The 25,871-nt window shown below is 35.2% G+C and overlaps 1 protein-coding gene across 1 annotated transcript in view; it reads left to right on the top strand.

Annotated features, from left to right (window-relative positions):
* Positions 1-25,871, top strand: part of LOC136039174 (uncharacterized) — a gene marked incomplete in the record, with an annotated part of 228,537 nt that overhangs the window by 163,081 nt on the left and 39,585 nt on the right. Inside the window, 5 exon segments of the mRNA XM_065722689.1 lie at positions 4,742-4,923; positions 8,110-8,216; positions 14,809-14,937; positions 16,933-17,222; positions 21,970-22,091. Of these exon segments, the coding sequence (XP_065578761.1) occupies positions 4,742-4,923; positions 8,110-8,216; positions 14,809-14,937; positions 16,933-17,222; positions 21,970-22,091 (830 nt within the window).

Raw genomic sequence — 25,871 nt, 5'->3', positions numbered from 1 at the left:
GCCAGTATCCCTGTCCTTTTTAGACGTCCCTCTGCTGAGCACTGGTTGAAATTTTGGAAATTGTCATTTCGTTCGAATTAGTCAAACGGTCTAATGGCTATAGTTCCATGAACGTCATGCACCCCCATTGACTCATGGAGAGGATTGTAAATTCTGTAATTTGCCCATTTGCAGGATTTATCATCAGAGATAGAGGAAATATTTATTCTGAATCTATCCAAAAAGGCTAAGGGCATTAAGGTGAAACTTTGGAGCATGTTGAGGGGTATCTTATACTAAATCAAAAGGCAATTTATGCATCAAGTTTATCAAAAAGGAGGTCATGTATTATCTTAAGACCGGCTGAGCGAATTAAGTTAAAACTTTTAGGACATGTTGAGAGAGATTTTGAAACATATTTGGAGGGCCGCCAGCCCCTAGTCTGCCCTTTTTGTTGCCCCCCTTCAAAAACATTTGGCCAAAACTTAGAAATAGATATCTTGTTCAAAATAGTCAGAAGCTCAAGCAACTATGCGTGTGAGGGTGTCGAAACTCCTCACAGCTTTGAAGAGAGAAGCTGAACACAATAAAAAGCACTCTGTGTGCTCGTTGGGATGTTTAAGAGATATCGGTGGGCAACCAGCTCCTCTTGCCCTTTTTAGATCCTCCTTTCCTTCATCTTTTCTTTCCTTCACAATAAAAAAAAACACTGTGTGTGCTCGTTGGGCTGCTTCAGAGCTAAAGCTGGGTAATCAGCTCCTCTTGCCCTTTTTAGATGCATCTTTCCTTCATCTGTCCTTTCCTTCACATAAAAAAAAACACTCTGTGTGTGCTCGTTTGGATGTTTAAGAGCTATTGGTGGGGAACCAGCTCCTCTTGGACTTTTTAGATGCTCCTTTCCTTCACAATAAAAAAAAACACTGTGTGTGTGCTCGTTGGGATATTTAAGAATTATCGGTGGGCAACCACCTCTTCTTGCCCTTTTCAGATGCACCTTTCCTTCATCTTTCCTTTCCTTCACAATAAAAAACACTGTGTGTGTAATCGTTGGGATGTTTAAGAGCAATCGATGGGCAACCAGCCTCTCTTGCCCTTTTTAGATGCTCCTTTCCTTCATATTTCCTTTCCTTTGTAAGAAAATAACACTGTGTATGCTCGTTGGGATGTTTTAAGAGCTATCGGTGGGCAACCAGCTCCTCTTGCCTTTTTTAGATGCACCTTTCCTTCATCTGTCCTTTCCTTCACAATAAAAAACACTGTGTGTGCTCGTTGGGATGTTTAAGAGCTATCGGTGGGTAACCAGCTCCTCTTGCCCTTTTTAGATGCACCTTTCCTTCATCTGTCCTTTCCTTCACAATAAAAAAAACACTGTGTGTGTGCTCGTTGGGATATTTAAGAATTATCGGTGGGCAACCACCTCTTCTTGCCCTTTTCAGATGCACCTTTCCTTCATCTTTCCTTTCCTTCACAATAAAAAACACTGTGTGTGTAATCGTTGGGATGTTTAAGAGCAATCGATGGGCAACCAGCCTCTCTTGCCCTTTTTAGATGCTCCTTTCCTTCACAATAAAAAAAAACACTGTGTGTGTGCTCGTTGGGATATTTAAGAATTATCGGTGGGCAACCACCTCTTCTTGCCCTTTTCAGATGCACCTTTCCTTCATCTTTCCTTTCCTTCACAATAAAAAACACTGTGTGTGTAATCGTTGGGATGTTTAAGAGCAATCGATGGGCAACCAGCCTCTCTTGCCCTTTTTAGATGCTCCTTTCCTTCATATTTCCTTTCCTTTGTAAGAAAATAACACTGTGTATGCTCGTTGGGATGTTTTAAGAGCTATCGGTGGGCAACCAGCTCCTCTTGCCTTTTTTAGATGCACCTTTCCTTCATCTGTCCTTTCCTTCACAATAAAAAACACTGTGTGTGCTCGTTGGGATGTTTAAGAGCTATCGGTGGGTAACCAGCTCCTCTTGCCCTTTTTAGATGCACCTTTCCTTCATCTGTCCTTTCCTTCACAATAAAAAAAACACTGTGTGTGTGCTCGTTGAGATGTTTAAGAGCTATCGGTGGGCAACCAGCTCCTCTTGCCCTTTTTATATGCTCCTTTCCTTCGTCACTGATAAAATTTTGAAAAGACGACTTTATTCAAAACATTCAAAAAATCTAATAACTATGTCTCTAATAGCCCCAGGGCAATGATTGTAAATCATGCAATTTGACCTTTATTACATGTAGGATTAATCATTAGGAAAAGGAGGAATTTTGATTTTAGGTGTGGTCAAAAAGACTGAGGCTATTACGGTGAAACTTCCAGGTGTGTTGAGGGACATTTCAAAATAAATCTAAAGATACTCTGTATATCCTGTTGATGAAAAGGGTGTATTTGTGATATCACACGAACAGCTGAGGGTATTAAGATTAAACTTTTAGGGTATGTTGAAGAGGATGTTAAAAAGGCATCGGAGGGCAACCAGTCCCCCTCATATTCCGTTTTTAGCTGCCCTCCCTCCACAAATATCTGATGAGCATTTTGGAATAGCCATTTTGTTCAAAATAGTCGGAAAGTCAAATAACTATACCTTTTGGGATGACGTGGGCCCAACCCCCGACAGCCCCTGGGGGATATGTTGCAAGTTGTATGTTGCCCACTATTTACATACATGGCTGGCTATTGGGAAAGGGAGACATGTTCGATCCTGAATCTCGAAAATGGCTAAGAATATTTAGGTAAAACTTTTAGAAAATGTTGAGGGGGATATCAACCAAAATCGAAGCAAACTATATGCAGAAGGTTGTCAAAATGGCACAACAGCTATGTCTAAGGACGGCTAAGGGTACTAAATTGAAATTTAAAGGCATGTTTAGAGGGATGTCAAAAAAGAAATGAAGGGCACACACCCACTCTTGCCTCTTTAGATGCTCCTCTTAATGCTGACAGAGATCTTACAAAGCCATTTTATTCAGAATAATCACAAGATCTAATAGCCATGCCTCTGAGGATATCATGCCTCCACTGCCCCCGGCGCAGGGCATATAAATTATGGTATCTGTCAATTTTTTTTTTAACGCAGGATTTACCATTGCGAAAAGAAGAGATGTTTAATGCTGGCTCTGTCCAAAAAGGCTAAGGGTATTGGGGCAAAATTAGGGAAATATTGAGTAGCTAAATAAAAAGAAACTGTTTTTCCCTTTCCACCACCCCTATCTGTAAATGTCTAAGGCCTCTTGCTTCATTTGCGCTGTACTGAAAACGAATTATATCGCAGATATTTTCTTTTGTATTTACAACATTGAAAATACAAATAGAAAATTACAGTGAAACAAATCTCGAATTCCTGAGCTTTCAGCTATTAATATCATTTTATGTTAAATATTCAGTTTCATTTTATTAATTCTTTCCAAGGACTGTTTAAGAAATATATAGTTCTCAGTAAAACGCAAATGATGCAGCAGGCTCTAGGGTTTTACAGTTAGAGGAGGGGGAAGGGGACAGTTGCCAAACTCTTATTTGTAGTGATTTTTGTTCGTTTTAAGTTTCATTTGTTTTTAGTACCTGTTGTATATTTGTTTGGTATGATTGTTTATTTAATTTCTGTTTGTTTTGGGTTTTACATACTGTTCAATAGTAACTATTAATCGTTTTGAGTTTGAAAAAATACAGGAATTTGTTTCTGCTGGTCTTAAAATTAATGTGGCTTTTTACTTTTCTATGATTAACTCTTTTTACAGAGTACTTTTCAGTATTTTTAGGAATAATGGCATTTGACTCCTTGGTAATTACAATATTTAAAAAAGTTTCTTATTTTGTTTTAATATTTATTGTATTTGGATTTTAGTATTTTGCATGTTTTTGTATTTCATTTGTCTGAAATTAATTTTCTAAGATCAAGGCTCATGTTGGATAGATACCCATAGCAGGGCGTTTCTAGCTTTACTTACCAGTTCTGGGCAATGGCGGATGTGAACCATAACGTTGTTAAGTAATTCATTCCCTCGGCGAGCAGAATTTTGAAAAATACAATGAAATTCTATTTATATAGTTATTATCTTATATATTCTTCTTGTTTTTCCTTTTTAAATATTTAGTAATGCCGATGTATAAACCCAGAAATTCCAGAAATTCTGGCAGGTTGGATCAGACTCAGACCCTGGGCCCTTGGAATTAAACTAAAACTCATGGTAAAATTTGCAGTTTTCAACATGATTTAGCTTTGAAGAAAGTAAACATATCACTTGATGCCTTTTCTTTTTCTCTTTTATAGTTCAGCAGTCATTTCTTGGGGGAATTCCATTTTGACCCTTAATGGGGGCTCAAAAGGTAAAACAGCCCATATTAACCAAAACTTATGAAACACGTTAAAAAAAAATGGCTAGTGAGAAAAAATTGTCATTTTTAGCTGGTTCAGGACTTGTAATTATTATGTTCCTTAGTCTTAAAAGTAGAATGTAAATGTTGAAAATCACGCCAAGCAAATATAACGTCATTTTTAGGGGTTTCTAGCTCTTTTTGAAAATTCCGGCAAATTTGTTTCAAAATAATATTTTACTCTTTGTGCTAAAGAGAATAATAATTACTATTCCTGAAGCATTTGTAGCTGATTCAGGACAGGTAACTATTATTCTCCTTAGTCTTAATAGTAAAATATTATTTTGTTTACTATACCATCAGATGGCCTCGTAGATATATGGATCATAAGAATTCATCTACTTTGCGTAAATTGAGATATTCCATATGAATAAAATATGTAAATTCATTTATTCTAGGAAATATAACAGTCTTACATCCACAACTACAACCACCACCTCTACAACTACGAGAACTACGACTACTACACCACTCCCTACTACAGAAGAGCTACTAATAGTAAGTGAAGCTCTGGCTCCCCAAAATAACGATTGGGATAGGTTCCCAGAAAAGACCTTTTTAGATGATCATGAAGAAAAAAGTGAGTCCTAAATCTTTTCTTCTGTCACTGTTTCATGTTTAGATGCTCCATGTCAATCGGTGGTGTCCACCAATGATGATTACAGTATGTCACAGTCTATATGTGCGTACCACTATCAGTGTAGTCACGGTGAAGCCACGGTGGCCACTTTGTATGGCGTATCCAACGTTCTATCATCTGAAGAATTTAATAAAAATTATTTTAAAAAAAAATTATTTTTTTTATAATAAATATTTTAAAACGTTAAAAATTTTAACGTTCTATCATCTTGGTCTAAAAAGTTTTTGAGACCAGTAGATAGAAGTATGAAAAGAAGATATAAAAAATTATTTTGAACCCGCTTTGATTTGAGGGGAACAATTATAATATAACCAATGTGGTTAAAAGAGTAAATTGCGATTCGAATAAAACGAGATTATAATGAGTTCAAGGTGAGATTATAATAGGATTACCGAGGAGAGTTTTAGAGCTGTAATGTATACTAATACATTTTGGTTTTCTCCTTTTTGAGTTAAATGAGTCCTGAGGCCACACAGGTTGAACAAGGCAATATGAAAAAACGCTTGACCCTGAAAAATGAAACGAGATAATTCACAGCCAATAAAAAAAAGTAAAAAGATAACCATTATGTTTAAGAAAGAAAATCGAGTTTCTAAATAAAGTAGGACTATAGTGAGGCCATGGTGAAGCTTTAATGGGGTTTCCAAAGAGATTTTTTAGAGTAATGAAGTCTGTATTTTGGTTTTGCTTATGTTTAAAAAAGAAAATCGAGTTTCTAAATAAAACGAGACTGTAGTGAGGCCAAGGTGAAGGTACAATGGGATTTCTAAACAGATTTTAGAGTAATGAAGGCTGCATAGTTTGCATTTTGGTTTTTGCTTAGTTCTGAGGCCACATTACTTAAAATGTCAATACGAAAAAATGTTGGGCTGTGAAAAACGAAACGAGATAATTCACAGCCAGTAAAAAAAAGTCGCCATCTTACTGTTCACTTTAGAGGGTGACTTCAATTTGATATTTTGGAGGTTTGTCTTTTTGTTTGGTTTTGTGAAATTCATAAGTATTTCATTTTTTTTGCTAAGAGTAGAGCAACTTTTTATTTACAGCAAGACATAAACACTCTTAATAGATGAAAATGCAAATGCCTTATGGCCTACTTAAGCGCATTGCCTGTTACAAAGAAACGAAAAAATCGTCATACAGATTCCATTTTCATTAATTTATAAGGTTAAATCTTTACAAAATAAAGCAAGAGAAATAATAATAACCTGACAGTTCTTGTACTTAAAATGAAACAAGAAAACTAGAATAACCTGACACTACTTCTTCCTAAAATGAAACAAGAGAAACAATAACAACCTGACTCGACTTCTCCTGAAAACGAAACAAGAAAAACAGTAACAACCTGACCCTACTTCTTCTTAAAATGAAACAAGAAAAGCAATAACAACCTGGCCCTACTTCTCCTTAAAATGAAACAAGAAAAACAATAACAACCTGACCCTGGTTCTCCTTAAAATGAAACAAGAAAAACAATAACAACCTAACCCTACTTCTCCCTAAAATGAAACAAGAAAAACAATAACAACCTGACACTACTTCTTCCTAAAATGAAACAAGAGAAACAATTACAACCTGACACTACTTCTTCCTAAAATGGAATAAGAACAATAATAACAAGAGTTCCATGTGACGAAGGCTAAAATCAACCCTTGGCGTTGGTCGCAATTGAGATGAAAAATGTGATCTATGGATGTGGGATGATTATGAATCGCAGTTGAGATGAAAAATATGATCTATGGATGTGGGATGATTATGAAATTGTGATTTTTGTTGTAAAAAAGGCACAAAATCTCGGTGGAAGTTGATCAAAAACAAAATCATGATAAATACGGGAATAGAAATCAGATGGATCTGAAGGATCAAAAATATACCAGAAGACCTTATAGGTGTCTTACTGAGGCTGAAAAATCAATATTTAAGAGGCTCCTAAGTGCTTAATTTTGCAAAATTTGTAGTGATTTGTAAATAGAAGCAAACGTATATGCCCAAATGAACAAGAGAAAAATTAACTGTCTTCAAAATATTATGAGGAAAATGATAGCGGAACCATGAAAGAATCCCAATGTTTTTGATATCTTCAGTGACAAGATTTTAATGTGTTCTTTGAAAGATAAACTTTCATCTAGAAAAATTCCAAGATACTTAAATTGGCGAACACGTTCGAGTTCAATATTCTTATAAAAAACAGAAAAGAGAAAGAACTGCTTTGAACAATGCCTGTACGTAGAAACAACATATACGTATTCACTCAGCATAAGGATAGCTGTGTGAAGGCATTGACCAAAATATGTTTCTCTTTTTTTCATAGACTATGAATCGTCCCGTTGTTTCTATTGTCCTTTTTGGGCTGCAGTTCCAAAATCATTTGGCACAAAAAAACTAAATAAAAGATAACGCTGTTTCATAGCTATGAAGCACAACTATAACGTCAATAATGTATCCCGTTTGTAATTTTTTGAGTTGACCTGTGTTCTACCTTCTGGTGTAAGCGTTAAGACTAATCTTATGATTAGTATGACAAATAAGATGACCGATATTTAAACCAATGTGACCAATAATATGGCCAGGCAAAAAAACTAATCATAGTGAAGATTTAGGGCATCATTTTTTGAGCTTCGTAAAGATGGGAGCTTGGAATAGTAATTTTGCTGTCTGTTTGATAAATCTGTCAATTCACAAAGTTATTCCTAACCTCTGCTTCTGTAGCTCAAGTTTGACAATAATTCAAGAAATTTATATATCAACCATAAATTTAGATAATGGATTAGATGTAATAGATTAACAAGCATGACTATGGTGTTATTCAAGGATTAATTTTATTAATTCTAAACCCCGTTTTTACCATCGAATCCTCCAAATAATCTTAGGTGAAGCGTTCCATTTTTATTTGGTTTTTCATTTTTTTCTATTTTCTAGATGAATACCCCCCCCCCCCCCGGGGAAGCATATGAGGATGCGTAAACAGTTAATCCTGATAGGCACATTTTGTACTATGGTTCTGCTCCCCGTACTATATACTATGTACTATTGTGCTAAACCCCGTTTATGATATCGAATATGCCAAATTACTTTAGAATGAGCGTTTCATTCATGTTTATTTTCTAATTTGTTTCTATTTTTTAGATGAATATTCGACAGGAGAAGAATATGAGGATGCATACACAGTTGATCCTGATAGGCACATGAAATCTTTTAATGGAACTGATATTGGAATTACTAACCCAACTGAGGTAATTCTGCTTTTGATCCCGTTTTCGCAAAGCATTGCGTTCAATTGAAGTTGTGGGCGCAAAGAATATAATGAAAAGAGAAATCACCAATGCAGCAGCACAAACACATTAAAAAAAAGACAGAAGGAGAAAAGGAAGACTGTTTCCCTACATTAGTGAATACTTTGTACAAATAAAATTCATAATTAAATAAAAGTAATCATAAATGATATAAAATAAAGAATACTATAATACATACTGCTATATAATGGATCTACAGAATATTTACACCATTGATTTATTCGGCTCTGCATCTGGTTTTCTCTGTTTTGTTGCTGTCTACTTCAAAAGATTATTTTTTTTCTGTTTTACATTGAACTTTTTTGCTTCATTCTCTTTTTTTTAAGTGTCACGGACGGCTTGACGGAAAGCCTTGCCGAAAGATATGCTTTGTCTTTTCATCTTAATTCTTCTCAACCGGGTGAAAATCACATTCGTTTTTTGGTCTCTTAATACTTTTTATGTTTCAATGATACTTGGTATTTACCATGTGATATATAGCGATCGCAATTTCTGTCAGTATGTCGGTCCCAGTTTTGCTAGTTTGGACACTTCAAGATAAGTTAGGACGATGAAATTTGGCAGGTATATCAGGGACCAGACCAGATTACTTATAAATAGTCATTTCTCCGATAAGACCATCTGGGGGGGGGGAGTGGGGGATGGCTAATTCGGAAAAATTAGAATAAATGAGGTAATTTTAACTTAAGATCGGTTGTGATGAAACTTAGTCGGAAAAATATTAAATAAACTTGGGTTAATTCGGAAAAATTAGAAAAAAATAGGTATTTTTAACTTATGAATGAGTAATTGGATCTTAATGAAATTTGACATTTAGAAGGACCTCATAATTCAGACTTCTTAATTTAAATCCTGAACGGATCCAGTATCATTGGGGGTATTTGGAGGAGGAGAACTGGAAATCCTGGAAAACACTTAGAGTGGAGAGATCGGGATGAATCTTGGTGGGAATTATAAGCACAAATCCTAGATACGTGATTGATATAACCGAACCAGATCCACTATCTTTGTGGGGAGTTGGGGGGGGGAGCTTTTTCGGTAATTTGGAAAAATTAGAAAAAATGAGGTATTTTTAACTTACAAAAGGGTGACTGGATCTTTATGAAATTTGATATTTAGAACGACCTCGTGTTTCAGAGATCTTATTTTAAATCCTCACCGGATCCGATGACACAGAGGGGAGTTGGAGCTGGAAACCGGAAATCTTGGAAAACGCTTAGAATGGAGAGCTTGGGATGAAACTTGGTGGGAAGAGTAGCACAATTCCTAGATACGTGATTGACATATCCGGATCTGTTCTCTTTGGGGGAGTTGGGGGGTACCTGATTTGGTTGTTTAACAAATTAAAAAAATTAGGTATTTTTAACTTACGAAAGGGTAGTTGGATCCTAATGAAATTTGACTTGGAAAACGATTAGAGTGGAAAGATCGGGATGAAGCTTGGTGAGAAAAATAAATACGAGTCCTAGATACGTGATTGACATAACTGTAACAGATCCTCTTTGGGGGAGTTGGGGAGAGGGTTAATTTGGAAAAATTAGAAAAATTTAGGTATTTTTAACTTACGAACGAGTGACCGGATCTTAATTAAATTCGACATTTAGAAGGAACTTGTATATCAGAGCTCTTATTTTAAGTCCTGACCGGATCTGGTGATATCAGGGGGAGTTGGAAGGGGAAACCGGAAATCCTGGAAAACGCGTAGAGTGGAGAGATCGTGATGATACTTGGTGGGAAGAATAAGCACAAGTCCTAGATACGTGATTGACGTAACCAGACCAGGTTGGCTCTCTTTGGGAGAGCTGGAGGGAGGGTTAACTTGGAAAAATTAGAAAAATTAGGTATTTTTAACTTTCGAATGGGTGCTCAGATTTTAATGAAAATTTATATTTAGAAGGACCTATTTAAATGATATTTAAAATTTATATTTGGATTTGAAGGACGATTAGTTTGGAAAAATTAAAAAAAATGAGGTATTTTAACTTACGAACTGATTATCGGATCTCAATTAAATTTGATATTTAGAATATCACCTCAATACTCAATACCAATACCCCCCCCCCCCTCAATATCACCTCAATACGGTCTAAACGCTCAAGTTTGACTTTTTGTTCCAATTATTTAAGAATAACTATTAGAATGATAAGTTTTTTTTTAAAGTTCTATAAAAAAAAAAAACTGTTGCGTAATGAGTGAGGTATTGACGAGGGGGTAACCTTCTCAGCTGCGTAATAATTTCTTATTGTTTTAAATTTTGATGTTGCTCCTTACTTTGAGTTGCAACAACTTTTTTTAAATTTAATCTCAGGTTATTTTTTAAATAATACTGGGAAGTCTGGCTTCTCCTTCATGGAAAATTCCCTTCCCCCTAAAAATTTTGTGATGGAAAGATCCTCCCACGTAATCTCTCCACCAGAAAAATTCCTCCCATCCGAAAAATATCTGCCTACTTCCCAATAACCAAAACTATATGTAACCAATGGGCAAAGGTCATAGCTTGCAATCCTGACCCGGTCAATTTTGGAGGGTCAAGTTATCCTCGAAGACATAAGTACTGGATCTTTTGACTTTGCTGAACAAAATGACTTCAGTGAAAAAGGGGCGTGGGAGGGGGCTTAGTTGCCCACCAATATTTTGGTCACTTAAAAATGGCACTAGAGTGTTTGATTTTCGATCTAATGAGCACTCACTCGATCCTCTAGGATCAATAGCTTGATACGATCACCCCTAGGAAGAAAAAAAAAAAAAAATGACACGTATCCGTGATCATTTTTCTGGCAAAAAAAATGCAAAATTCCTCCTTTGTATAAAGAGCTTGAAACCTCTGCAGTAAGGTGTTCTGATATGCTAAATCTGATGGCGCGATTTTCATTAAGATCATTTGTCGCTTTTGGGGTGTTTCCCTCCTTTTTTGAAAATTGGGCAAATTTTCTCAGGCTCGTAAATTTTGATGGATAACATTCAACTGGAAAGATTTTGTATATTTCGAATAAGCATCAAAATTTAATTCTTTTGATTTATCTGTTGTTATCAGGACTCTGTTTCTTAGAGTTTCGATTACTATTGAGCCGCATCGCTCCTTACTTATAGTTCGTTACCACAAACTGTTAAAAAACTGACCCATGAAAAAGCGACTCATTTCAACTTGTTCTCCGTTTTGTGAGTAGGGAGGGGGCGTTCGGGAAAGGATACACCTGTGTTTTGAGCTTATTCCTCCAACGAAAAGGCTTGAATTACTGGGACTTGATTTTACCTAGCAGAAACCCTGGCGCATATGGCTTATGAAAGAAAGCTACCCCATAAATTTTGAGAGGCCCAAAATTCACTCCCCAAAAATTAATTTCAGAGTTTTAAACAAGCATTAAAAATGCCAAATTATGCATTTATGATATATTCTGTTACATTTTTGTACATGCTTGTATTTGTCAAAGTAAAATACGAGCAGCATTCTCCTCTCAGCTCCTCTTATGTAAGCAGCTCCTGCAAGCTCTTCCTGTAACTCTTAATACATACTGAAAAAAGATGCCTTTTCCAAACTTTGTCAAAACACTTAAGCCTTCTTAACAGTATATAATATACACTGTTACTATAAATAAATAGTAGCTTTTTTTCTGAAATTGTGGACGAAAAAAGATGGAATTATCTTGGCTACGCCATTTGGCGAGAGAGTTGAGAATGCCACACAAAGTGCAGAAGTGGTAGCCCTGGGGGTTGCGACAGAGTGGGAGACCGAGAAATACACTCAGACGTGCGCAGAGCCGTGAAGTCCGATGCGCGTATGTTACCGTGAAAGACCGAAATTGAAGACTGTCGACAAACTGGTGAATGCCAACAAACCCCTAATACGTCACTGAAAGATTCAATATTTCATTACATTCTTGTGTATTCGAACTCTGGCCGGTGTATTTCGACACGGCAGATATGCTCTGCAGAATCTCCAAAAGAAAGGAGCCGATTAGGAGGCAACTGGCTGTTTCCCACCAAGTCCATTTCTCTGCTTCGATTCAGTCAGCTTTGCCAGTTAGATTTGTCAACAAGGATTCCTCCTGTAGCACGAAACTGCTATTTCACCACTATTTCATTATCTATAGCAATGTAGCACTTGCACGGTTGCCACCTGTAGCGTGAAAGTGCTATTTTAACACTATTTTAGCTCTATCACATTTGATTGTCGCACCGAAAATTGTTTTGTGGCACGGATATTTGGGCAATTCTAGCACTTTAGGAACTGACCGTGGTGGCAACCCTGTTTGTCAGTCGTATGCAGGTTTGGTGGTGACTAATTAGGTAAGGTTATAAATCTCAGAAATTGGTTCTCAGAAATATAAAACAGTTCAGAAATGCTCAACATTCACCATTAGCGCATAGTGAATATAAAAAGTCTCAGAAATACTCAACATCCACCATCAGTGCATAGTGAATGTCGACATTCACCGGTGTAAGTCAGAAATAAGTATATTTAACTGACATTTCGGACATACACCAAGCAACTATGTATATGTTGACATTCACCGATGAATGTCGATATTCGCCAATCAATCAATCAATTTATTGATACTAAAAGAAAAAACTATTGCAAAAGTAAAGTGGTTACTAGGCCCAAGAAGCTTTGCTTGTAATGCACCACAGATAACAAGAATTAAACACTATTATAAAATATATATATATATATATATATATATATATATATATATATATATATATATATATATATATATATATATATATATATATATATATATATATATAACACTGGAACAAGACAAGGACATTGAATAAATAATATATTTAACAGAGAGAAGATTTAGAAGGAGATTTAACATATAGCTGAAAATGATTTTAAAATAAGAGAAGAGACATACAAATTAGGAAAGGATTAATAAAGAGAGAGAAAAATTATTGAATTGGAAAGACCCGACAAAATAATCAGAAAGAAAAAGAGGGACATCCGAAGAGATGGAGTTCCATAATAGAATTGATTGATATACTGGAGACCTCTAGGCTGCTGTAAAAGATCGTTTTGGTAAAATAAATCGTCGAGAAGAATTACATAAAGAAGAAAAGTACATACCTGAGCCTGTCCGTGAGAAAAACTGCTGTAGGGGCGGTGGGAGAGTACCTAGAAAAGCAGAATGCGCAAAATAAAGAGTGCTTTTACCTAGAATATGAAAGGCCAGATTTTGGTCTTTCACCGTAATACATATATATCACTCAAACCCTAATGGGAAGATGTCCTCGTTGGATATACCTTGCTTCGTCGATGCTTTATGCGCCTCAGATGGTTTCATTTTTCGCCATGTCATATGTTCAACATATAGGGGCAAAAGGGTTTCTGGTTTCAGAAGTCCCAAATTTCGACTAGAAAGACATAATTCCTGTTGATCAGTCTCAGTTAAATTCAAGGAAGAAAACATCAAAGAACATTTATTTTCATTTTCCAATTGAAAATTAAGATATCTGTTTTTATTTAATTAATTTTTTTAACCTGTTTGAGTTGGCTTCAGTACCCCACTTGCATTGTGTCTTTTCTTCTTCCGCACATGTGTATGTGTGTCATTCTTATATTTTTTTGAAGAGGTAAGTACTTCGTTTTATTCTAAACCTCATAAGGTCAGCTTTAAGGCGGCTCTTAAATCATTTTTTTATAATTAAATAGAACGATAAATTGAAAAATAGAAGAAAAAGAAATGTTAAGAAAATATATAGAAAATTAATAGAAACACAGTTTACAGAAAAAAGCAAAAAAACCTTCAAGATTTAAAATTTAAGAGATTTTCCAAAAAATTAAAGCGAGTATTAGAAAATATTAACAAAATGTAAAATACTATTTATTAACCTTTAATAAGATATGATTAAAACATAAAATTTGCTTTGTTTGGTTTATTTTTGTTTACTCATGTCAAGGTGACCTATGATGTAGTTGACGTCTTTAGTTATGGCAGTTTTTGCTTATTTTACCCATTTGTTTAACCTTATTTAGGGACTTGCGGCCCTGTCAAGTGTTTTCGTTCTTCTTCTTTTTTTTTGCGTGGGTTTTATGTGTTTTCTGACAATGTAATTAAAATATATTCACTATAAAGTAAATGATTATGACTAAGACCAAAGAAAGTAGTTTTCTCAAAAGGGCTAAATTGCAGCCACTTCAGAGATCATTACTCTTGGGTTTGGCCTTCAAAGCATTGAAGTAAAATGGAATAGTTATGTTGAGGTTCTCTCAGGTTCAGCACGCTAGGCTCTTCCATTATAATGGAAAATGTCCATTATAATGGAAAATTTTACAATATATTTGATAGTTGAGAAATATATTGGATAGAACGTCGGGAGAGTGGCAAATATATTGGAAAGTTGGACTTCTACTGAAAAATGGATTTAAATGTGTTTTATGCTTGTACATATGTCGGTACCCCATCTAGATGTTTGTTAGCATAGAAATATTGCTATTTATAGTGTTTTTATTATTTGTTTGCCTATTATTTATTTGCCTATGCTGGTGCCTCTGCTATTGGACCAAAAATACATGTATTTTTTTCAGGATAGTCATATGTATTATAACAGCTCCTTTTATCCTGAGGTCTCAGGGACATGGAAAGAATATTGGTTAGACCTGAAAAAGGACCCTGAATCCCACACTGTACTGCCCGGTGCACACAGGAAAACGGCTGTAAGATCTTCACCATTAATTTTATATATTTATTTCTTATTTATTATGTTTCATATATTATTTCTCCTGTCTTATTTGTTTGACAATCATGCGGCGGATTCGATGTTAAAGCAGTGGTGGCTGCTGTGGTGGCAATAGGAAGGAAGGGGGATCTTTTCTGCTCGATTAATGAATATATTCAAGTTAAATTTTTGGCAAGTCTATCCTGTTTTATCTTACCACTGGGGGATTGGTTTCAAATTCTAAATGACAGTTTTTCTTAGGGAGGGAGGGATTAATTTCTCCTAATACTCTCGAAAGGGTATTGTTATACCCATATGGCGATAGTCCCTACTGCTAGTTTTTTTTTTTTTTTTTTTTTTTTTTTTTTTTTTTTTTTTTTTTTTTTTTTTTTTTTTTTTTTAATAAAGAAGCATTTTAATATCCGGAAAATTAAACTTTTCTGTTATACTAAAATTTTTAAAGTTTCATTTTATGTCAGGAATGAGCCAGACGTCTAGGTGGTTTTAAAAACCGAATTTTAACACGTCCTTTAACACTTTGGTAAACTTAAGGATAAGAACTCGAAACAGACATTCCAAGAACAGTTTGGATATGAAATGGGAGAGTTTAGAATATAATAATGCCAAAAAATAGAAGGTTTGCATTTATATGATTTAAATCAACATATACGTCAGTTAAAATGGATTACGAAATCTAATGAAATTTAATTTTAAGTCATTAATTTTTAAATCAAATTTTTTCTATTTTCTATGTTGGAAGTAATTTAGCTTTAAGAATATCTTTAAAACTCGTTTAAAACAACGCAGCTTTAAGGTGGCGTTAAATAACGTCTATTTGAAACTTTGTCATTTCAGTGATGTTTTAATTAATCAGTTTTGTTGAACTGGCCAGCCAATCTTACAATGCGTGGAGGATCCAATCGTCTTCGACACGTTCTCTTTTGAAAAATTGTTATTTTTTTTGAAAAACTCTTCTTTTTTAAATGCAGCAGGGGTTAAACCAAGATGAAAACGTCCTTGAACGGAGTGGGAAGAGGGCATTAGAGAAAATAAATCTATACTAAGTAGGAACTTCATTACTAAGAATGAACTTCTGCAAGTATGTAGATTCGAACGGAAAAGGAGCGTGAACTTATATTTTGGTCTCAGGGGGCATGATGCTGTGAGGGTTTGACAGTAGAGGTAGTACTACAACGGCATGTTGCAACGAAACTGAACCATTTTTCTCCCCATCTCCTAAGTTGGAAATTTAGCAACTTCTATGCTTCGAGGTGCAATTATAGAAAAACTGTTCATGTTAGATTTTACACTGATTTTTTTTTAAATAGGCATTATAATGTATGCACATATTGGGAAAAACCTGAAATCTGAATATGCGGTCTGCAAAATGCACTTAATTCTGGCTTCACAGTCCCAGTGACAGGCTTCATAACTTCAGTCTCTTATTGCCGTTTCTTCTTCTATATTAAATAAAAAAAAACAAGTTTTTTTAACTGAAAGTAAGGAGCAAAATTAAAACTTAAAACGAACAGAAATTACTTCGCATATGAAAGGGGCTGCTTCCTCACCAACATCCCGCTCTTGACGCCAAAGTTTGACTCTTTCTCTCAACTCTTCTTTTTAAAACAGTAAAAAACTCTGGCAAAAAAGACAAAATTCCACATTTTTGTAGATAGGAGCTGATGGTGTCATTTTTGTTAAGATTGTACGACTTTTAGGGGGTGTTTCCCCCTATTTTCCTAAATAGGGCAAATTTTGTCAGGCTCGTAACTTTTGATGGGTAAGACTAAACTTGATGAAACTTATATATTTAAAATCAGCACTAAAATGCGATTCTTTTGATGTAGCTATTGATATCAAAATTCAATTTTTTAAAGTTTTGGTTACTATTGAGCCGGATCGCTCCTTACTACAGTTCGTTACCACGAACTGTTTGATATATGCATCTAGGCTTTTGGACAACCTTTATATATCTTCCTTTTTCTGTTTTTAGACAATATACGTCACATTTGATTTCCCGTTTTATGGCCACATAGTCAACAACGTTACAATTGCCACTGGTGGTTTTCTGTATATGGGAGATTACTTACAAGATTACCTTAATGCGTTGGCTGCAAAGCAGTATGCTGCTCCCTTATTGGCTGATTTTGACACAATGTCTAATCCTAATTCGTCAATACGATATAAGGATAATGGAACGGCGCTAACTGTTCACTGGGATCAAGTTGTTATGCATAAGCGAACTGATTTAGGAAGCTTTACTTTTCAGCTAATTTTGAAGAAGTAAGTTTTCTTTCTGTTATTTTTATGGTTTTTTTTTACTTTTTTTTAATTATTGTCAATAAAATGCATTACTTTTAAGTGTTGAATCGCATATGGGCTAAAAATATAACTCTTATGACCCCTGATTGAAACCATAACACCCAGTGACATTAGGGTAAAGCGCACATGCATAATGTACGGTAATAGTCCGTAAGATCTCTAAAAATGAGTATTATATATAATGTAAATACGTATGATGTGGGTAATATACGACGTCATGCTAGCATTTAATTAATAAATTAAATTTAGATTTGATAAGTATTTAACTTAACTCATATTATTATTTGATCTCACGATTTCATCCGCTAATCTCAGCCATCAACATTTAACGTACGAGCATTTAAATGTTTTAAGCTATGTTTTGGCTATTTTATTTGTAGTTTACCTTTTTTTGTGATGACAGTGGTCTAGTATGGCTCTGGAATGCGAGTGGTTCGAAAGGCGGGGGGGGGGATTTTCTGAATGTTTTTCAGAGAAATTGCCTACGGATTGTTTTGGATACCTGACTGACTGACCGTAAATAAAACAGTAAGTTGTTCGAAAAATATGGCTCAATCCCACTTTCTTGGGCTATAATCAGAGATAGGTTGAGGTGGTTATGACACGTTCTGCGGTAGAAGTATGACAGATTGCCGAAGATCGTCCTTGTTGAACAACCATCTAGGGCCAAGCGACAATGATTTCGTCCGATAATGGGGTGGGAGAATGTTATAAGGAAAGCATTTAATGGAAATTTTTACTTTTGGGATGTAGCGAGGGAGGCTTCCAATAGTTTGGGGCGGAGGAGGAATGTCCGTAGCTGTATTGACCCCAGGGGGCTTAGTGCTACGATGAGTTGTTGTTAGTAGTAGTAATAATAACAAAGCAGTCGCAATTTATCATCAAGCATTTACTCAATATTTATTATCAATAATTGCACTTCTTTCATCATTTGTATTATTCATCTGTTGTTATAATTGTCTGAATCTTGCAGAAGTGCCCAAAAACGTGTAATTTTGGACTATTCTTGACAATGCGCGTATTGCTGACAAAACTGGTTATCAAACTATATATAAAGCCTGTAATGACCTTGTTAGCATTACAGTTAGCATATTCAGGTGGAATTTTTTTTTTATATTGATATGGTTTTTTGTCAACTGATTTGGGCTATTATCTTTTTGAAATCCTTGTAAAACCGATTTTTTTTTTCCAGTCTAGCTTACTAAAGCCTTGTTGTCATTTTACTTTTTTCATTTTTTTTTCGTTTTGCAATGTGGCGTCAAAATGGGTAATTAATCAATGTCTTCCCAAATAGGGTCGTTTTGTTCCTACCCTATCAGGGTGTGAAGTGATTGATCGTTTTCTGATGGTCCTTGGCCAACTTCGGCCGAAAAAAGTAGATGGGGACGTGGCTGATATCCAAGCGTTGCCTCAAATTATAAGAAAGAAAAGAAAGTATCACTAACAGATATTTTAGTGAAATAAAACTGGTTCTAGTGTAGCTAATAAACTATTTATATATAGAACGTACATAGTTAATCATAGTTTAACTATGTATAAATATGATATGATATGTATAAATATATATGTAAATATGCATGTAAACATGCATATTTACATAAATAACATTATTTAAAAAAATATATATATTAAACATATATATAATATGCATCTATATTACTTATTATATATTAAACATATATATTACATATTTAAACAAACATACATACTATACATATATAAGTAAACAATTAGTTTAGAACATACATATTTTCAAACACCTCTATCAACTTCAGCTAAATCGGGATCAAAAACCTTAAACAGGATCATATAAGGCCACAATCATCTCATTATCAGATGAATTCACGCAGGGAAACACAGGTAACCATACAAATGAAACATTGACAAATTGAGAATTTGTCAACATTTGTCAAACATTGAAAATTCGCACAAATCTCGGTGGTATTAGCATAGCAAGGGAATTTATATGGAAGACATAAGAAAGCATTATACAAAACTTAAAGATGAGATAAACCGTCATTCTTGTGTAATAGAGACAAATGAAAACTGCTGGTGTTAAAAGAATGAAAAAGAAAGTTTTGTTTAGCCGACCAAACTCGACGTAGTGACCAAACCAACGGATGCTGGCACTATAAAAACGAAAAAGAAAGTTTTTTGTAGCTGACCAAAACTCGACGTAGTGACCAAACCAATGAATGCTGGCATTATAAAAATGAAAAAGGAATTTTTTTTGTAGCCGACCGAACTCGACGTAGTGCTCAAACCAACAAATGCCGGTGTTATAAGAATGAAAAAGAAAGTTTTATGTAGCCGACTAAACTCGACCTAGTGACCAAACCAACGAAGCTACCTCTTACCTCTGACATGAACGTACGTCTAAGACACGCAGGTTGACTTCGGGTTAAATTACTTGAAAATTTTCCTCTCATGGCTATCACTCGACAACGCTGAACTAGAGTCAACCCTCTCATGCTAATTCACGGTGGGTTGGGTTCAACCTGTTGGAGGTTCTCTCTCAGGTTAATTCACGGTCGCAGAAAGGGGGAAGCAGAATATTGACAAATTTGGCAATCTATTTACAACTGATTACCCCGCCAAAGAAATGAATATGAATGGAAATAACGAGTCCAATTCAAGGCCTACAAGGGCCTCCTGCAATCTGCCTCGACTCTTATGCAAGTGAACATGCATATATAAGCCAAGGGATTTGGGCCAGAAACAAAAATTTCAACTGTCTGTAATTGACTACAAAAAGTCGAGTAGACATGGGCTAGATGGGAACCCCAAATGAGAATGAGTATATTGTTGGTATGTGTGAAGCGGATGGTTATTACCACTTGAGCAATGGTCTAACCATTGACGGGTTTAAGGATTCGTGCTTTAAGCGCGGCAAACCATAGGCTCAATGAAATACCCTATGAAAGAGGAATATGGTGTTGGTATGTGCCTATAGCAATGGCCTAGCACTAGAACAACGGGTCTAACTAGCCTCGGCTTGAAGGCATCCGCACCTCAATCGGTGAACATGGGCAAAAGAAAGGAACTACATTGTTGGTATATGTTTAGCAATTGATTGCCGCTAAGGAATTAGTCTAACCATTCAACGGCTTTAAGCATCCGTAATAATAGTGACACTGGTGAAAACTGTTCTCACCATCATTTAAGCAGAGACAGAATTGACGGAGACGAGGATCTAAAGTAGAAGTATCCAAATACTATTTTTTCAACCCAATTTAACTTTATCTTGGAAAATGGCTGACAATGTCCTTGAGGAAGGCCATAATTTAGACAAGCTAATGCAGTAAAGCAAGAACCTTTCAGCCACAATATCTATTTTAATGAGACCCCATCAAAAACCTCAAACAGAAAAATATAACACCGCAACCAGTTTACAATCAGATGAATGCACCTAGCGAAATAGAGGTAACCTCCTGGGGAGGTGAAATATTGAAATCATTTGGGCAGAGACAGAATTGACGGAGACAAGGATCTAAAGTAGAAGTATCCAAATACTATTTTTTCAACCCAATTTAACTTTATCTTGGAAAATGGCTGACAATGTCCTTGAGGAAGGCCATGCTTTAGACAGGCTAATGCAGTAAAGCAAGAACCTTTCAGCCACAATATCTATTTTAATAAGACCACATCAAAAACCTCAAACAGAAATACATAACACCGCAACCAGTTTGCAATCAGATGAATGCACCTAGCGAAATAGAGGTAACCTCCTGGGGAGGTGAAACATTGGCAAATGAGAATTCACCAAAATTTAAGTGGTGTAATTTAAAAGTGGTGTAAATTTAAGTGGTATAAGTGGTTTAAGTTAGCATAGTGATGGAACAATCCAAAAATACTAGCATTATAAGAATGAACAAGAAAGTTTTACGTAGCACTGACTAAACCGACGAAACTATGTATTACCTTCGAGGTGATATCACAACCCCAAAGGGTACAATCTCATAAAATCTTACTGGTGGGACAATGGGTAGCCATTAGTGCCACTGGTGAAAGTAGTTTATACCATCATTTGAACAGTTAGAAAATTGACACAGACATGGATCCAAAGTATTATGTTTTTAATCCAATTTTAACTGTTGTTGCAAAATAGTTGACAACATCCTCGAGGTGGTCATGCATTAGATGGGCTTGTGTAATAATCCAAAACGTTGACAGCCACAGTATCCACTCGCATTAGGTGCTATTATTAACCCTGTACAGGGCCAATTGGAGAATACTGGTGGTCCATTCAATTAGGTCCCTCTACGTTGGAGATCCTGTTGAGCAAGAAATAAAGTCAAGTAACCTACAAAAGTGAAGTACAATGAGAAAATGGTGTATTAAAAACTGCAAATGTAAGTGTGTATAAACACGATAATTCAGTCAGTAGACAGAAAGCGAGTGGAGAAAGTAAGTAAACACTCGATAGTAAACAAGAAAGTTACACATTTTGTGAGTAGACCGTGGACAGCTACATTAACTCTAAAAGAAAGGTTGTGTATTATAATTGTTTCCAGAGATCGGAATTTTCCCAAAAACTCGGAATTTTGGCCTACTTCCCAAGACGAAATTGTTCTGAAAAAATATTTTTCTTCTGAATAAAATTAATAGCGAATTCTTATTTATAATATACAGAAAATTTAATATCTTATATGTTAATATGTTATATATGTATATATTTTATATGTTTATATCTGTTCTTTTTTTTTAGTACCGGTGAAGTTTTATTTGTGTACAAAGATGTGCCTGTGAATATAACAGACATCAGTGACGATAAGCATCCCGTCCGTGTAGGTTTATATGATGCCTATATTATAGAAAAAACACTATTTTGTGAGTAAATCGTTCTGGTTTTCCTTTGATATTTCAAATATGTTCTTTTTTATAAAATTGATGTACATGCCGTCTTTTGATTTATTTTAACATACTATAAAAGTTTTGACCTAATAAACTTAGCTGTTAACTGTTTGGTCTGCAAGATATTGCAGGCGCGAGCTTTGGACAACCTAGATGTGCATAGTGTCTTTTGATTTAGTTTAACACACCCTGGAAATTTTGTCTTAATAGCTTTATACGTTTCTGAGATATTACAGAGGTTCTTTTGACAACAAGCATCCATATAGTACTTCTTGATTCAGTTCATCGTGTCCTGAAAGTTTCACCTTCACTCCCTTAGTCCTTTCTAAGAAATTCTTTATCTGTGCCACCTGTTTCTTGCTTGTTTATATTACTGATAATGCTAACCTAATGTCAGTTTGAAGACAAACAACTCGGCTGTAATAATCAAAAAGGTGTTACCTGACATTGTATGTCAAAATGAGATCAAAGGTCAAACATATTAAGTTCAGTTACTTTGTCTGACCCATGTTTTTCGGTTTTTATGGCAATTGGAAGTTTCAGTTTCTTCCAATTTGTGTTTTATTTACTTTATCCCCTCCCCCATTGCACTTCCTAGCTGAAGGGCCTTGAGACGGAGATCAGCACCGTTGGCTCGGACCTTAAGGGTCTAGTGCCGCATCCTTTACCTTTTTTATAATGCAAAATTTATTTTGGTTTATCAAATTTCTCTAAATGGACTTTGTTCTAAGGAGATTGTATTCTAAAGACTATGCTGATGATTTGAGCATCCTAAATGGAAATGTTAACTAAATGAATGAACATCTTTTGCGAGTTCAGCATGCAAGAATAGGTTTAAAAATTAATATTAAGAAGACATAGCTGCTAAGACCGGAAATAAGTAAAGGTATGTCGGGTAATATCGAGCACATCGGGTAATAAGTGATATCGGGTAAGGAGAAGATCAATCAAGTAGATAACTTCACTTACCTTGGCATTATTATTAGTAAAAATGGTGGTGGGCGCTGTGAATATGTTAAAAATATAATAGCTAAGGCCCAGTGTGTTTTTTCACAGTAGAAGATTATAAAAATAGGAAGATAAGTCTGCGAACCAAGATTAGAATATTTAAAGCTACAGTGATGACAGTGGTCATCACTGACAGTGTGCAATGTTACAACCCTGTCTCACAGACATCTCTAACCTAAGTTTTTTTTTATTTTTCGCACAAATTGCAAGGGTCTTACGAGCATGTTATAAATTTTTGTGAAAACACCTGTAATTTCCTCAACTATACTCTTCGGGTTCCCCAGTAACTAGGACAACCCTTCAAAAATTGTTGAACAAGCAATACAAAGCTAGATTCTTCTAATTAAATAAGAAACAGATGAATAAATAAATAGGTTTTTCAAGCAACTATATAGAAAGGGTTACTTTTTTGTCAACACAATGATAACATCTTAATATATACAAGTAACCATTCCAAATTGTTATCATATACAGCAAAATGTTTTTCAATAGAGCATTTTTGCATTTTTATAAACGCGGTTCAATACAGACCATCAAAAATAAAAACAATCTTTAAAATTTACCAGAAACAGATGCAGATACCAATGCAGCTGTTAGTTGTGTTTCCAGTAATTCAAACAAAATTGAACAAGATGATTAAATGCAAGTTTTCAAAGCTAACCTTGCGTTTTTAGCAGGCTGCTTCAAAGGTCTTTTTGGAACTGGTCCAATACTATTATAAATTAGTTTAGTAAAATATTTTGTTAGAGCAAAAAGAACAAAAATTATTCAAGCAATAGTAATAGTTTGATAATAGTTTAGCAATATATAGTGGTTAGCAATAGTTTAGCAATAGAACAAAAAGCAATAGTTGGACAACTGTCCCCTTCCCTTCATCTAACTGTAAAAGTCTCAAGTCTAATACGGTCAAATACGGTATTGAAGCATGGGTGCTCCAAAGTACCATACGGATTAGTTTGGGTACCAGTATGACTGACCTTATCTCAAACAGTAAGCTGTATAAAAAAATGTGGTTCAATCCCGGTTTCTAGGGCTATAATGAGAGAAAGGTTGAGATGGCTTGGGCATATTCTGCGGATGAAGGATGACATTGCCAAAAATCGTCCTTCTCGCCCAACTATCTAGGTTCAAACATAAAGCTAGTCGTTTCCTGAATGGGGTGGAGAATGGGGGGATTGGAATTTATTGGGAGGGTGTAAAGAGGGAGGCTTTTAATTGACTGGGATGAAGGAGGAGCATGCGTAGTTGTGTTCGCCTCAGGTGACTTGATGCTGCAGTGAGTTATTATTAGCTTTAGTAGTAGTCAAAAGAGCAACTAGGGATTATTATATAAAAGATTTTAATTTAAATTTAATTTTGGACAGGGTGTGCTACAAGTATATTAAGTAAAAAAAAAAAGCAACTGAAAACTAGCTTAAAATCATGTACTGAATAAGTCCTTAAGTTGGGAAGTGTCTGTAACCATAATTCAATCTTAATAGTGGAATAAATATAGATAGCGTCCATATTCCGTTTTTATATGTTTCGTTTACTTTTCTTCACTTTTTGATTAAACAAAATTCATATTGTGTATAGACTTTTGTGTCTGAACAAATCAACAAGAATACTTTTAGGGGTTTGTCCAAGTCGATATTTCAAGGCCTCGGCGTTCACGCATGTATTCATTTGGGAGGGGAAAAAAATTGGAAGAAAATTAGGGAGAAGCATAAACAATTTGGAGTGTCATGGGGACATAGGCCTTAAAGCCTCCCTTCTCCGTATGTGTCCATCAAAATTAAAGCCGATCTGTTTTACCAGTATATCAGTTTTCTCAATATTTTAATGGTTTTCATCAATATAAATTACTATTATTGATTATTATTCATTGTTAACCTAACTTTAAGCTCAACACGCACAGTCCTCCCCTTCCTACAAAGCCTATGCGCTCTAACCTATCGCCTTCTTGGTTACTACAGTCGAGATTCAAGTTTGTATCACTCACGCTCTTTTCCCTCATCGATTTTCCTTTTTATTCTCTGTTTTTACTTTTGTTAATGATTATTGATTACTGTTATAGATTTTTATTAATATCTATTTTTATCAATATTTTATTGATTTTATTAATATACCGTATTATTACTGACTTGCTAAAGAGCATATCAGATGACTAACATTACAAAAAGACTAATATACGATAAGACTACAGTCTTATCGTATGTTCTTTCGTGAGTACGGTAGAAAAAATAATCTGTTGATTTTATTAATATACCGTGTTATTATTGACTTTCTAAAGAGCCTATCAGATGACAGACACTACAAAAAAGAAAAACAGTCTTATTCTATGTTCTTTCGTGAGTACTGTAGAAAAAATAATCTGTCCCCTTTCTTCAAAATACTAAGTCCCCTCCCCCCCCAAAAAATCTCGTGTATTCTGATTTAAATCCTGGACGTGAGGCAAAAGAGAATATACTTACCCAACTATGTATAAAATTTCAGTTGCCATAGTTGCTTGATTTTAGACAAAAAAAAGCACATACTCACTTATTAGCTTCCGTAACCCTCTATGTAACATGCATTGTATTTCTAGGTGTAACAACCAGGGTCGTATCCAGGATGTTTTGAGGGATTACAAAAAAACACTGTAGAAAACGCATCAAATTTTTTTTCACTTTTGTTGCGTTTTTACGAGTCAGACAAACATTCCAGGGGGTGAGGGGTCAAACTTCCTACACCACCACACCCCCACCCACCCCCCGCCCTCTGGATACG

Source organism: Artemia franciscana, chromosome 19, assembly GCF_032884065.1.
Source record: "Artemia franciscana chromosome 19, ASM3288406v1, whole genome shotgun sequence".
Classification (NCBI taxonomy): domain Eukaryota; kingdom Metazoa; phylum Arthropoda; class Branchiopoda; order Anostraca; family Artemiidae; genus Artemia; species Artemia franciscana.
Note: the sequence above shows the minus strand (reverse complement) of the source record. Positions and strands in the feature narration are given on the sequence as shown.